This window comes from Carettochelys insculpta, chromosome 5 (genome assembly GCF_033958435.1).
Source record: "Carettochelys insculpta isolate YL-2023 chromosome 5, ASM3395843v1, whole genome shotgun sequence".
NCBI classification, from domain to species: Eukaryota; Metazoa; Chordata; order Testudines; family Carettochelyidae; genus Carettochelys; species Carettochelys insculpta.
Window position 1 is genome coordinate 24,028,048 of NC_134141.1, and position 16,375 is coordinate 24,044,422.

At 41.2% G+C, this 16,375-nt stretch overlaps 1 protein-coding gene across 2 annotated transcripts in view; it reads right to left on the minus strand.

Moving 5' to 3' along the window:
- The window catches only part of GDA (guanine deaminase), a 50,531-nt gene that overhangs the window by 15,713 nt on the left and 18,443 nt on the right, over positions 1–16,375 (minus strand). For both annotated transcript variants that reach the window (XM_074994769.1, XM_074994770.1), the window contains exons 5-7: positions 8,461–8,566; positions 5,818–5,845; positions 2,749–2,856 (exon numbers count right to left, since the gene is read on the minus strand). In XM_074994769.1, coding sequence (XP_074850870.1) covers positions 2,749–2,856; positions 5,818–5,845; positions 8,461–8,566 — 242 coding nt within the window. The remainder of the gene's footprint in view (positions 1–2,748; positions 2,857–5,817; positions 5,846–8,460; positions 8,567–16,375) is intronic.

Below are 16,375 nucleotides of genomic sequence, written 5' to 3' on the forward strand. Positions count from 1 at the left end.
ACCTATGTGTTAACAGTGCTAAGACAGATACCAGAGTTGTACGGGTGTGTCTGGTGTCTAGACCTTATGAATAGTGCAGGATGCAGCATGCCTTGATCTCACTCAGAACCTCAGCAGCATGTGCTATCAAATTATATTGAGTGTTTGCATTGTAAACATTTGTAATAGCGCACCTCATCCACTAGGAAAGAAGCATTAATTAGTGTAAGGTGCTGGTCATGCAGGCAAGAGGGCCTTTGAAACCAAACGAACTATTGTAAGGCTTGACTGATTGCCTTCCCCACTCACCTGAAGAGGAATCAGGGGTCAGAACTTGTTCTGCATTTTGGACTCTTGGAAAAAAGGGGATGAAAACCCCTGACAAGGAGAAACTGGATCTTTATGTTACCTGGAATCTGAGGAGCAAAGATTCTTAAACATAAGCAAGGATCCCCAAGCTGTTTGACATGGGTCAGCTGCGAAGGATGTACAGAGTTGCTTACTGTAGCTCATATTACCTTTTAAAATCTAAGGGTATGTCTTCAGGGTCAATCTTCACGGTTCGATTTTGCGAGCCTCATGGAAACACATGAAATCGAACTACCAGGGGTCAACAGTTGGCTCCTGTACTCCTTACTCTCTCAGGGAGTAAGGGAGGTTGATGGAAGAAACTCAGTGAGGACAGCCCAGTAAGTCAATTGTAGATAAGTCCATCCCAGCTACACTATTACTGTAGCTAGAATTGCATATCTACAATTGACTTTAAGGTCTAGTGCAGACCTGGCCTAAGATTCTAACTCATTGGTGTGTGTTGATTTCCTATTTTAACTCTGTAAATAACTCTGAATTCTTTTATTAGTTAGTAAACCTTTAGTTCGTTCATTACAGGATGGGTTACAAGCCTTGTTATTGGTGTGAGGTCTAAGATGTGACATTTACATGGGGCAAGTGACTGGTCCTTTGGAACTCGGAGATACCTGAATATTTTATGATCTTTGATGTAAAAAGCGACCATTATCATCAAGTCAAGCTTCCCTGGGTGGCAAGATAGCTCAACATGACCAAGGGTCCTGTCTATGGTCCCACGCTGAGGATGTATACTGATGATGTACCTTACACTAGTTACTGGGCTAGTGAAATCTAAGTACAGAACATACAATCATTGGGTTTCTGTTCTTTTTGACAGTCTGCTGTGAGATACGTCTGCATGGCCACGAGCTATTCCAGAGAGTGTGACAGCAATCACATGACACTTTGTGCGGCTCTGTTGGCACAGAGCAATTGTAACCCTGTGGAGCCTGTCCTCGGATGCACTCCCCAATACATGAGAAATCCTCAGACAACAAAGTACCAGCACAGGAGCTCCCACATACCACTTGTAAACCTGGCACGAGTGGGATCAGGAAAAGGGAGCAAGGTGGGGAGAGCACAACACAGCGCAGCACCCCTGATACCACAGTGGCCCCCGTAGGTCACTGGTGGTTGGCAAATGTTAAAGCAGCACTTTGGAGCTGTGGGATAAAGAAAGAGGTAACAGACCGCCACAGAACATACCCAGGTTCAGAGCAACACAAAGGAGACTTTTCCCCTGCTTTCCCAGGTGTGGATGAAAATCTCATCCATTTTGTGCTCTCTCTGAAACATGTGTTTCCAATGTTTCCAAATATCCCTTCTTGTAATGTTAATTAGCCCAAAAGTGGAGTAGTTTCAGTATGCTATGTAATTAAGACTATGCACCCAAAAGAGTGTCTCCCAGCTTTTAGCACAGCTGTAAGCTTTAAAAAAGCCCTTCAATTCTAAATTGCAGCAACTTAATGACACAGTAAGATACACTGGTCTTTTTAACAATGTTAAATTAAGATGATGTGCACACAAAGGCTCATTCTTTCCTGGGCCGAGATCTGCTTCGTACAGGAGAGATGAGTGGCTGATGGTTAGAGGTCTCCAAGTTGATCTCACCTATGCCAGGGCTGGCACAAGCATAGAGCCGCAGCCTTAAACAAACAACTGGTTATGGTTCCCAAGGACCATGCACTAGCTGGCACTGCAGAAGCTTACAGTGGTCCAGCTATGTTTCCCTGCTCACACTGTGTGCTGCAGACTGTAGGGTTGGAGGGGCTGACAACTTCAATGCAATTCAGTACAGAATCAAAGTTTAATATGAGGACTATGTTTTTGCTGAAATGGGCAGCATGACAGATATAGCAATTTCCTTCATCTTTGAGAGATCTTACTGAACTGAGTTTATGTATGTCTGAAGTCCATTGTGTTAAGCGCAAAAGTCACGGATGTAAGAGACTCAGTGATCATTGGACTACAACGAATGATGTGGCAGACAGGAATGAACTTTTGGGACAATACGGGGGAAGCGGATTTCCTGGAAGATATCTAGGAGGAAATTAAAGCAAATCTTCATCCCTGCCTCAAGTTATGCAAACTCCCTTCTAGTCTAATTGGCCCTTGTGCTGGGGGAGAAATCAAAGCAGGCCTAGTCAGGCACTCTCACTTGCTGGGGAATGTACAGTGTAGGCAGGGGACTGCACAGCCTGGTAAAACCCCAGTCAGACAGCTGACAGATGAGGAGCTAGGAATCTAGTGTGAGCACCCTGGCTTGTCTGTGAGGGAAAATACAGATGCAATTTCCCTGAATTATGACAGGCAATATATGATAAACAGTGAAGCTTTGGAAACTGATTTATCAGGCAAATTTCCAGGCCTGTGGATTTTCTCGCCATGAAAACAGTTATACAGAGAGCTTACAAATCCTACCTGCACATGGATATCACCAGCCTTTGCAAAGTCACCAAGTCTACGCAGCAACTCCTCAGTGCAGGAAGGTCCAAAACGAGGTGTCACTATGGGATGCACCCTTGCATACTGAAAATATTCAAATTGCATACTTGAGACTGCAAATAAGCATCTGTGCAACGTCGTCAAAAGTACATTGACCTACCACCTTCTGTGATGAGGAAAAACGAGTGGCTTTGTTTTTTTGTGTTGTTTTGTTTTCTATTCCTACTGCATCCATTACTCTTATGCACGAATCACTATACAGCAATTTTCTCATTTTTTTTATTACAACCATAGTCACAGGACTAGAGAATCAAACATTTTTTAGTAAGTGGTTTTAGCATATTATAAAGATTTTTTTCTCCATAAAAACAATGAGAAGTCCTGTGGCACCTTATAGAATAACAGATTTTTTGGAGCATAAGCTTTCGTGGGAAAAGACCCACTTTGTCAGATGCATGTCATGACACTCAAGCAGGCTAGAGTAGCTGTAGGGGAAGCAGCCAATCAGGGGCCAGAAAGGACATATAAAAGGAGCTGCAGAGCGGAGCAACAGTTAGTTGCTGTGCAAAGCTTGAGTGAGGACAGGCCAGCAGGCTGGAAGAATAGCAGTGATGTGGACTGCTCAGTGTGAAAAGCTCATGGCAAACAAGACAGAGCCCTGAGGTAAGGGCAAAAATGGCACATGGCCATGGGGAAGTGACCCAGGGAATTAGAGAAGAGGTAGAAAGGGCAAAACAGACAGCTGCTATCTTCAGGGTCCCTGGGCTGGGTCCTCTCCAAACCTTCCTTTAGCCACTTGGGAAAGTGTGAGAGAGGTAGCCGTGTTAGTCTGTATCTTTGAGAACAAGAAGTCCTGTGGCACCTTATAGACTAACAGATATTTTGGAGCATAAGCTTTCATGGGCAAAGACCCGCTTCATCAGATGCATGGGTGGGGTGTTCCAGAGGGGTATTTAAAGAGTGGGGTCCCAATAAAAGGGAGGGCCAGAGCTGACAAGGTCTATTCAGCAAGATGGAAATGGCCCATTATCAATAGCATGTATCAAAAGAGGAAAAAACAAGTCAGATCAGACAGGGGGATGTGGGACTATTGTCAGAGTATAATGGGGAGATATTAACACCCAGGGCAGAGAAGCTGCTTTTGTAAGGGGCAAGCCACTCCCAGTCTCTGTTTGATACTTTGTTGATGGAGTCAAATTTGCAAATAAATTGCAGTTCAGAGATTTCTCTCTCCATTTGATTTTTGAAATTTCTTTGTTTTAGGACTGCCACCCTTATATCTGCTACTGAGTGTCCAGGGAGATTGAAGTGTTCCCCCACAGGTTTCTGTACATTACCATTCCTAATGTCTGATTTATGTCCATTTATTCTTTTATGTATAGACTGTCCAGTTTGGCCAACGTAAATTGTAGTGGGGTCTGGATCCTGAGGTGGGGGAATTGGCCTATAGTGACCCAGCCAAAGGGTTGCAACCAGAAGAGCTCTTAGAGTAAAAATGTTGCCTTCAGGAAAGAAGCCCTGGGGGCAGCATTCTATTCCACTGTGGGAACAAACTGAGACATTAAAAAGGGCAAGTTGGACTGGTGTCCCGGAGGGGTTTGCTTTACTTTTATTTTATTTTGCACACCGATTACAGGTACCTGCACTTGACCAGGATGCACTCGGACGAGGCGAGTGCAATCTCATTACAGAGCCCAAATCATCTGACCCAGGCTCCTGGATTTGATGCTGCAGGTATTTTATTGCAGTGTAGACATGACTTAAGACATAGGTTAGAGTAGAGGGTTGATATTAACTGCAGGTAGTTGCAGGAAGCACCAGACTTTCTGTGCCTTTGTCTTGTTCTCAGTGCTATTCAGTTTTTCCATTCTGTGCATGTGTTGGCTACACTCTGGCTCCTGACTTCTATGGACAGGAAGATTCATGAGACAAAGAGATACATAAAGCTAGAAAGACATTTGTGGCCCATGATCTACAGGAAGTTAGATTATATGACCTAATAGTCCTTTGGGCCTTAAACTCCATGTCTTTAAGATAGCTATACTCAATAGACTAGAAACTGGCCATTAAATTTAAGCACTGCATTTTGGGTTGAAGTCTGCCAACAGAATAGAAACAGTAGTTAAACAGTCAGAGGGGTCCCAGAGGCAAGTGCTAAACAACTACTCTTCTCCCTGATAGCCCTCACATGCAGCACAGCAGCTTGTCACTTTTCCTTTCCGTGCACGTGACACTGCTAGAGGAGAGTGACCGATGATCTGGCCTTCAGCCCCTTCAGCTTGCCTCCCAGCTGCAGTATGAAAATCAGGTCACTTATTCTGGAAACTAAATGTGGATTTAGGTGCCTAACTTGAGGCATCACATTTGAAAATTTTGGCACCAAGTGTCAAATGAAATCACTGAAAAAGAAAGGTTAATACAGAAAAGCTGGAAAAGTCCTTGATTATAGTAATAGTGCCATAAAATGTATTCACAAAATAGCTGGAGAATCTCCTTCACACATGGATCTGAATGTGCTGATCCAAAAAACTAATGTGGAAAAGGATTATTAACTGCATTCTAAAGCTGTGGCACCACTCTGCCTTTACCTTAAAAGGCAACTATTTTTTTTTCTGATTTAAACAAATATTTATCTTTGTAGCATGATTTATAAAGCATAGTATTCTGCAGTGCTCTGAACAAATAATTTTGTATGTATGGTGTTACACTGACATTTGCCAACTCAAAGCCACAGCTCCCAAACATGTTTGTGCAGATTCTGGATTAAATTGGCTATTAAAGGGACTGTGCTATATTTACTTATAATAGAGTAAAAGACCTAGCTTTATTGATTTGTCACTAGCACTAACAATTTTATTCATTCAGATTAAATTGTTTTCTTCAAAATCTTTATTTTATTTCCATAGAAAAAATGAAAGGAAATTAAAGGAAAGGGGAATATAAACAAAGGAGGAGTGAATTTTTGCCATTTCATACAGTGATCAAGAAAAAAATATATGGTAGCACAGAATGTAGGTTATGATTAAAACAAAATACTTTACTTACTTTCTTTTCTAGTAGTTCTCTAACAAACCTGAAGGGAAAAAATGACCTGTATTATAAATTAAGAAATTCCAGGAAACTATTTACTTTAGTGTTTTATTACATGTTTCAGGCACAAATCAATTTTATGTAGAAAGTTTAAAACTGTACGGACCAGTTACTCAGCTAGTGAAAATCAGCAGAAATCACTGAACTGAAACTACACCAGTTCTCACCATCAGAGAATGTGGCCCTAAATATGCAGAAATTTTATCACTTATAATAATTAAGCCCAGACATGTGGTAATTACTCTGTGTTCTCATTGGAAACCAAACACATGTTATATTAAGTCACTTGAAAGCATAATTATATGCTATAGCAGGAGTATTAAAAAGACACTAATTTTGGCTATATGTGAATTTAAGTCAGAGCATTGACTGTCTTCTATTTAAAATCCTATTTTCAGCACATTGCAATATCTTCTGCTTCATTTACAGTAGCTACATTTATTGAGGTTTAAAGGGACAGACTCTCTATCCTTCATTCACTTAAAGAGCCCAGAGTGGTATCCTTTGATTTTTCCAGAGAGCATTTGTGGAAGTTTTCAGAGTATTTCAGAGCATTACACATTTGAAAACACAACATGAACTTGCTTGTTCCGTTCAAAACAAAAGAGTGGCATGTAAGTGGCTCTACAAACCTATTTAAAAAAAAAAAAATCAGGTGAGAATATTAAAGATGAATTAAAGCTGGCTCCCACATCATACCATGGCCCCACATTTTGGAGGGCAGGTGCTGCATGGAGACAGTATTTTAATATTCTTGTGGGTGAGAGGATTCTCGGGGCCCAGCAGTGAAAGTTTGGGTGGGGACAGGAAAGGTCCTTGTCCAGAACTAGACCCTTAAGAGGTTCACCGGGGCCAGAACCTTGTGAATTTTGGACAGTTGAATGGTTTATGCTGAAAACTGAAAGCTAGAAGTTTCATCTAGTTTAAATACATTTTTTTCATCTGTCAAACCTTCCCACCTACTTTCCCCATCCAGTCCTGTCCAACTACCACTTTCTCTGCAGACTTTGGTTCAAGACAAATGCAAAAGTATTATATATCACCTCCATATATTTAAAAAAAAGTTAGCTGTGAATTATTGGAATGCCTGTGATTAAATTAGGGGTCTATGGTGATAAACAACATGTATTTCATTCCTGTGAGTTCCTAACCTGACTACGCTCACTAATTTATCTCTAACATTCCCAAATGCTGAGCAGTTCTCAGATGGTGACAATATCTAAAAACTTGAAATATTTGAATATGCCAAAAATTTCCTTTAACAGACGGTAAAAGTTTTCTCCCACAGTTCATAGCTGAAGCTGAGGTCTGACAGAAGCAAACCTTCCATGCTGGACAGGGTGATCTTATCCATGAGAGCTGGAATTCTCTTTTCCAAAACCATAGAATATTTGTTATTACCATAGTCATGAGACACTGGATCTCAAACACGTGAGGAATTTACAAAAAAAATTTTGAAATAATTCTTACAGTTTAAACTAAAACTAAAGGTCCTCTCTAAGGCCTATACAGCTGGAGCTGTAGGTTAGCAGCTAAGAGAAAACTAACATTAGTACAGCACTAGTCATTTTAAACTTTTTTTTAATTAAAAAAACTCCTCTTTAATAATGTCTTTAAAAATTCATGATAATTTGTAGTGCTAAAATGATATTACTATTAATTGTTTGAGATAATCTGCATAAGTAAAATGGCAATTCCAAACTTTCTCCATAAAATATTTAGATTGTGATATGCTACATAATCATGTATTCCTTCTATGGTCCTGATCCTGCAAACAGTTAAGCCTATGTATGACTGTTCATGTGAATAAAATTATATGTGTGCTTAAATATTTGCAGGGTAGGGACCTATATAATTATAAAATGGCTCTCTGATCATCATGGTTCCATGCATCAATCTGGTGTCCCATTTAAGTCATAGTAGCAGGTCCTTCACATTAAACCCCACCTTTTCAGGGAATTATTAAAAGAAGTACATATACTCACAAATTAATATACATACATTGCATGGACCAGATTCTTCTCCCATTTACACTGGTGTAAATTAGAAGTGATTCCATTGAAGCAAACTTTGTTGTACTGTTGAAAAACTGGTGTGACAGGAGAACTAGATTCTTTTTAAATGGATGCATAAAAGTTACTTCCTCTATCTTAAAGTTTCAGGCTTAATCCTTGACTTGCTTTCCTGTCCTTTTCATTCTTATTAAAAACACAGTTTTAAAGATAATGCTATCAGTACAGTAAAAGCATTGTTATCTGGCACTTCAATATCTGGAAAACTTGGTTAACTGCCATCTGGCATAGCTAACAATACAATTCACGTTTCAGTTAACCAGAAAAATTCTGAGAGCTATCTGGCATCGTTTTCCAGGGTGCGCGAAAGTTGTGTTTGTTTGATGGTCTTGAGGCAGTAGAGGATCAGTAAATTATAGTGCTGTACACAGAAATAGTATTAAAAGGTATAGTGTTAAGTAAGACTACTTCATTTCTTAAACATTTTTTGAGTTGGATGAGAAAGCTTGAGTAACTAGCACATTTGATTAACCAGCAACCGCCATTCTGTGTACATGCCAAAGCTTTTGCTAAATAATCATTTTACCTTTCTGTCTCCTTGACAGACTCATCAGTGGTTTCCTTGTATTCTGGAACAAATTCATTGACATCCATGCAAACTTTGCCAACAAAGGCTCGCTGGCCAAATTTATCTGTGAAATGTACAACAGAATAATATTCAAAATAATTTGTTTTCCTCACAAAGTGCTGGCAAGACCTGCACTTAAAGCCACACTAACAATTCTTCTAAGCCCATATAACTTCATTTAAGAGTGACCCGTACCCATGTTCCTTTCTTCATCTCTAAGCTGAGACTTTTCACTGCAAACGGAAAATATTTTGAGATGGAGAAGAGGGATTTAAATGGAAATGATCCTAGTACCCACTGCTGTAGATAGCTCATGCCAATGAGACATACTCCAGAGTGCAAAACTGCTGAAGGAAGAGCTCTGGCAGCCAAGAATGCTTCCCAGAATTCACCACCCCACAGGTGGAGCACGCATACCACACCACACCACACCAGCACGCATACCACACCACACCAGCACGCATACCACACCACACCACACCAGCACACATACCACACCACACCAGCATGCATACCACACCACACCACACCAGTTTGCTTCCTGTACACCATGGGTGGTCAAACTTTTTGGCTGGAGGTCCATGTGAGGGTTCAGAAATTGTATGGAGGGCTGGATAGGGGCAAAACTCCTATCCAACCCCCTGCTCCCCACCCTACTTCCCACTGGATCCCACACCTCCTATCCCATTCCCGCTGCCCCAAGATCCCCTACCTCCTATCCACCTCCTCAGCTCCCCGTCCCCTCACCACTCCGGGGCACCCTCCCACACACACACCAATTCTCCTGCTGCCCAGCCCCTAACCACACTGCCCAAAGCACCAGGGGAGGCGGTGCTGCAGCCACACCATCATGCCAGAGCTGCAGCCATGTCAGAGCACCAGGGCAGGTGTCACAGTGAGCTGATACACAGGGAGGGGGGAGCGTAAGCAGAGGAGCTGAGGGCTAGCCTCCCCAAGGGGAACCTTAGGGATCACACCGATGGGTCTGGCAACCTGTGGTCCACATCCGGCCTGTAGTTTGGGGACCCCTGCTGTCCACTATCTGACTCTGTGTAGGTCAGCTGGAGATCACAGCCCACCTTCCTGTTCCCTCTGGATTGTGTTTCGTTTGTAATGAAAGAGACACCAGGGCTTAGTAAGATGCCAGGACTGAAGCTTGTTTGTTACATTCATAACTGATGCAGCAAGCCCAGAGGTGCTGGGGAGTGGACCTGCCAAGCATAGAAGGGCCAGGGTCAACCCTGGCACAAATTCAGCACCGTTTTGAGTCACTTCGGCTATGTCTACATGGCAGGAGCCATTTTGGGATTCTGCAGTAAGAGTTTTTGAGACAATGGCACTATTCTGGCATCCCTGTACAGCTCATTGCAGGAGGAGCACAGGGATGCTTTGAAATAGTGCTTTATTTTGACATGTGATGCCGTTTAGACAGTGCCACATGCCAAAATAGCATATTTTGAAATCTGCTTTAAATAAACTACTCAATTTGTGTAGCTTATTTCGAGGTTAGGACTCCGTGTAGACATAGCTATGTAGCCACTACATACTGGGAGGTTCTGCAATTCTGCCTGGATCTTCCATGGGCCACACTAAGGTGGCTGAAAGGGGTCTTCATCATCCCCTCACTGCTGCGGAGCTGGGTAAGAGCCAGGCAGAATCTAGTCATTAGTGAATACACAGTTGCTCCCCCATAAGCCATATAGCAATCCTCCAAAAAGGGCCATATTGTTGGAGGTTAATATATGCCCTTCCCCCAAAATTACGTATCATTTGAAAGCTTATTTTATGTATATGTAGAAGAGGCGTAACCTGGAGCTGTCAAGCAGTACTGTAGGTGTGCACATGAGGTACAACAATGGTCCCCAGAATGAGAGAGTGTTGTTTTTGCACAGAGCCAGAATCACTGCTGCATGACTGACTACAATTTTTCTGTTTAACTTAACCACCAAATAAAGGTGTTGAAATTATAGGTCAAAGCTACCGAATGACAATACATGTTTGTATTTTTGCTTGGGCAAGTTCTGTGTCTTTCCCCTCCCAGAAATGATCTGGAAAAAAAGGGAAACAACATTTTGCAATATAGTATCATGCAATGTTTTCATTTCACATGTTCTTACTTATCAAGGTACTTCAGTGTGATTAGTAGTGTTTTACGTTTTCAATGGAAATTTTCTGAGCAGATCCATCTCATACTGAAGGTTTTGTATGCACAGAAGTAGACTGTGTGCCCATAGTTTGCACTGCATAATGGGTGGATACAGATGTATGTGAATCACTAATGCAATGCTGTCCTTTATAAGCTTTCATACATACAACGCAATGTCTGTCTATCTGGCAGAAGGTTTTAAAATGTAATTGGTTATGCATACAGGACTAGCCTTTGAAAACTTCTACAAAAGTAGCTTTTTTACTTCAATGACAGGTATGCCCAGCTCAGTATCAGAGATAATACACAGCTTCAATCAAAGTGCTCACTAAACAAAAATAGCCACTTAGATATTGACATAATGGCCATACTGGGTCAGACTAATGATTCTTCTACTCATTACCCTGTCTTGACAATGTCAAATATCAGAGGCTGTAGAGGGAATGAATAGAACAGAGTAACTGTCAAGAGGTCCATACCCCAGCATCCAATCCCAGCATCTGGCAGTCAGTGGCTTAGGGCCACCTAGAGCAAGGGGTTGCATACCTGACCATCATGGCTAATAGCCACTGATGTATGGTATCTTCAAGGAACTTATCTAATTCTTTTCTTGAATACAGTTATAGTCTTGGTCTTCACAAAGTCCTCTGGCAGGGAGCTCCATAGGTGGACTGTACATCATGTGACAAGAACCTCTTTTTGTTTGTTTTAAACCTGATGCCTGTTAAATTCATTAGGTGACCCCTGGTTCCTGTGTTATGGGAAGGAGTAAATAATACTTCCTTTTTCACTGTCTCCATACCCATCATGTCCCCCATTTGTACTCTTTCCCATGCTGAACAGTCCCAATCTTTTTCATCTTGCCTCATACAGAAGTTGTTCCATACCCTTAATTTTTGTTGACCTTCTTTCTTACTTTTCAATTTCTAATGTCTATTTTCAGGTGGATTAATTGAAACTGCACAGGGTATTTAAGGAGCAGGCATACCATGGATTTATTTAGTGGCATTATGCTACTTTCTGTCACATTATTTCTTCCTTTCCTAATGCTTCCTTTCATTCTGTTAACTTTTTTGACTGCTGCTATACATTGAGCAGATGTTTTCAAAGAACTCAGGCATAATGATTCCAAGATGTGTTTTCAGTTATTAACAACTAATTTTGACCCTGTTATGTTGTATGTATAGTTGGGATTATGTTTTCCAATGTGCATTGCTTTCCATTTATCAACATTAAATTTCAATTGCCATTTTGTTGCACAGTCACCCAGCGTTGTGAGATCCCTTTGTAATTCCTTTTAGTCTGCTTTGGACTTAACTATCTGGAGTAATTTTACATCTTCTGCCAATTTTGCCACCTCACTGTTCACCCCTTTTTTCAGACATTTATGAATATGTTGAGAAGCCCTGGTGCCAATATGGATGCCTGAGGGTCACCACTAAGCACCTCTCTCCGTTCTGAAATATATTTATTACTATCTTTAGGTTCCTGTCTTTGAACTAGTTTTGAACCAGACAGACAATGTTCCCTCTTATCCCTTGCCATCTTAGTTTGCTTGAAAGCCTTTGGTGAGGGACCTTGTGAAAGGCTTTTTGAAATCCAAGTGCACTCTATCCACTGGATCATCCTGGCCCACATTTTTTACTTTCTCAAAGAATTCTAGTAGATTGATGAGGCACGATTTCCCTGTACAAAAGCCATATCCATGCTTCCCCAACAAATCCTGTTTATTGATGATTCATAGTTCTGTTCTTTATTATTATTTTCATTTAACTGGCCCAGTTTTGGAGTTAGGCTTCCTGACTATAATTCCAAGGATCACATCTGCAGCCTTTTTAAAAAAATTGGCTTCACATTAGTGATCCTCCAGTTATCTGGCACAGAGATTACTGGTTTAAATGACAGGTTACCCTCAATTTCATATTTGAATTTCTCCCAAATGCTTGGATGAGTACCATCTGGTCGTGGTGACTTGTTGCTGTAAATCAAGTTGTTCCAAAATCTCCTCTTTTGACACCTCCTTATGGGACAGGAATGGCTTGGGTGTGGGAATCTCCTTCACATCTTCTGCAGTAAAGACTTATGCAAACAAATCATTTAACTTAGCCTAAAGCACACTGTTGTCCTTTGGCACGTCCATCATCCAGCAGCCCTGATGACTGTTTGGTAGTTTCTGGCTTCTGCTATACTTAAATTTGTTTTTTATTTCTGAATCTTTACTTGCTGTTCAAGTTCTTTTTTGACCTAATAACACATTTTTAAAACTTGACTTCCCAATATTTATTCTCCTTTCTATTTCCTCAGCAGGATTTGTCACCCAATTTTTAAAAGGGTGCCTTTTTGCCTGCAGGCAACGCTTTTACTGTTGCTTATCTTTGATGGCAATTTTGGTACTCTATTTTTTTTTATTTAAGTATCTATTATGGTGTTTTTTAAAAGCTTCCTTGCAGCTTGCAAGTATTTTACTCTTATGAGTGTCCCTTTTAATTTTCATCTTCTTAATTTTGGTGTAGTTTCCCTTTATGAAATTAAAATTACTGTGGTGAGGCTCTTTACTATTTCCCCCCACCTCAACAAGGATGCTAAATTTAATTATTTCATGGTCACCTGTTACTAAGGTGTTCCACTATTTGAACGAGATCCTGTGCTCCACTCAGGACTAAAATCAAGAATTGCTTTTCTCCTTGTGGATTCAATGAGTACGGCTCCAAGAAGCAGTCATTAATGGGGTGTAGAAGCTTTGTCTATGAAAGGTGAAATGTGCATAGTCAATATGGGACAGTGGAAATTCCTCCCTTATAATTGAATTTTCCATTTTTGTACTCTTTCTAATATCCCAGGACATTTCACCATCACCATCCTGGATAAATAGTCCACAGTACATTCCTACTTCTATATTCTTATTATTCAAGCATGGGATTTCTAACCATAGAGATTCTATGTATAGTTTGATTCAGACAAACATATAGCTCTCATTTAACACAAGTATCTTTATTTGTAAAAAAATGAAATATAGTAGTAGTAATGCTGAGAACATACTTTGGGAATTGTACCTCTACAAGGGAGTTGTAGCATATGAAGACACCCAGGATACAAGCCCTTTAAAGCTTACATCAAAAGAGAAGAGACTGAAAAATGTCATTTATCCAAAAAAATCAAAAGGAAGAACTGTTAAAAACCACCAGAGCTGGAAAAAAATCTGTAATGCTGACAGAAGAAACTAAGATACATGAATTGCATGGGTGGCTACTGGATGAGTTTTTTAGTTAGCTGCTGCAGCATCAGTAGCTGTCACAAATGCTGCTTCTAGAAATATACAAGCAACTCTAATGTGGCACATGTCAGAACAGTATTGAACCAAGGGTGGGGGAGGGGGCGGAAAAGCCAGACTTTGAATCTGATCAGACAGCATCATAATCATCCGTATCTACAGCCACCAGAGCAAGCATGTCCTCCAGTTATTGATCCTGTTGAATTGTTTTCTTGAGAAACAGACAGAAGAGAAACCCCGTAACTCTGAAACATTTGAGAGAATAACCAAATGGAGATATCTTGTCAGACAGGAGATGAATGTTGTACAGAATATTTGTGGAAGACTGATAAACTGCATCCTCAGCAATCAACTCACTGTGCCTTTCTTCCTACTTAAATAAAATGAATCTTACAGCAAAATCTAGATACACTGCAACAATAGTCATCTTCTGACACTGAATTTATGAGCTAACTGGAGAGGTGTACATAAGATCATTGTCTAACTGGAAGGCTCTTTTCTTGTCCATGCTGCTACCTAGACATCAGACAGCAATAGCTCAGTGAAAACTGCAGATAGCACTGGACAGGATCTAAATGTGAATACAAGAAATATCAGGAAACTGGTAGATGCTCTGTCCCTCCATGGAAAACTTTCCTAACCATGGCATTCAACAAGCAATAACATGTAAAATTCCACTGTGCATAATTAGTTCAAAATTCACCCAGAGAATGTGTGAGTGTGCCCAAAGTCAATCATCCATAGCAGTGCTGAAGAAGCCCAAGACTTGTACAGTACTCAAGGGCAAGTGGACACAAGGATGCTTCTGCATGCTGTGTGTGCCAGTATTGCTTTTGGACTCTTGGTATCTAAAGAATCAGAGTGACTACGTCATCTGACACAGGTTTTAGCCTTTCCAATTCACTAATTTCCAAAAATGGAACATACAGCAAGGTGGCAAGATTGAGTTGAAACACCATTGCCAGAACTGACAAGCATCATTTCCTAACTGTGCATGTTATTTGTGACTCACTCCTGGCTTCTTCCACAAACTTTCTATCCTACATGACTGCCTTCTCTATTTGGTACAGGGAAGGAAAAATTTTGCTTAATGTTGTCAAAACAAAAGCAGATCTTGCCAAATTGGGACAGAGTGACGGACAAGCAGTAATTTCTGTAGAAAGGAAGTTGACCATGGCATTGTGTGACCAGAGAGAGAAAGAAAAGGAGAGTCAGGGGGACATGAATTGCTTGTGCCTCAATCTAGCCATCGAAAGGGACCAGTCACTGGCCAAACTCCCATGATGTAAGAACAAAAGAAGTATCTTGGCAAACAAAGACTTGTACGTCTTCACACATGGTTAAACCAGAGATTGAGTCACCACTGCAACATGGATGAAAATATGTGAATATTGAACTACTATCTTATTCTTCTAAATCCCAATGATTTTTGAGCTTCTATAATACCTCATTTGTGCTTCAACAGGTGGGCTGCTGCACAGTCAGTCACACCTGTATTCTGAACAATCCTCCCTGCATAGAAACGTGTCCATGCCAAGGCAACGAAGGCTGTAGCAACTCTCATGCTCTTCACAGAGCTCATAGTGATGAATGAGATGACAACAATGATGTTCACTAGAAATAGCTCCAGTCCTATGACACTAACATTATAGGTATCACTGTCGACCAAACTGATGCTGTCTGCAACTCACCTATGATGTCACTGAAAAGCAAGTAGCCAATATGGTAGCCACAGTTGGGTCCATCCTTCTATTGTGGTTGCAGTTTTGTTTTTGCAGCCATAATCGCTATTAAAGCAGCTCCTGCGAGCTACTCAAATCCCAACCCCCCCCCCCCCCGTGGTCCCCCTTAGCTCTTGAAAAATTCACTATTTCCATGAGGCAGCTGGCACTGTACAGGCTTGTTTACACTTGAAATGCTGCCGTCGGACAGCCGCACCATTGTAGCACTTCAGTGTGGACACGACATACACTGATGGGAGAAGTTTTTCATCAGTGTCAGTAATCTGTTTTCCCAAGAGGCAGTAACTAGGTTGACAGAATTCTTCCATCAGCCTTGCACCATCGACACACAAGGTTGGATCAACTTACTTACACTGCTCAGAGGTGTGGATTTTTCAAGTGCAACATATTAAAGCCAACTTAATTTGCTAGTGTAGATCAGGCCTAAATCAGCACAATCATCTTTGCCTCCTATTGGCTGTGTCTACACGTGCCCCAAACTTCGAAATGGCCATGCAAATGGCCATTTCGAAGTTTACTAATGAAGCGCTGAAATGCATATTCAGCGCTTCATTAGCATGCGGGCGGCAGCGGCGCTTCGAAATTGACAAGCGTTGCCACCGCACGGCGCATCCAGACGGGGCTCCTTTTCGAAAGGACCCCGCCTACTTCGAAGTCCCCTTATTCCCATAAAAATGGCCATTTCGAAGTTTGGGGCACGTGTAGACACAGCCA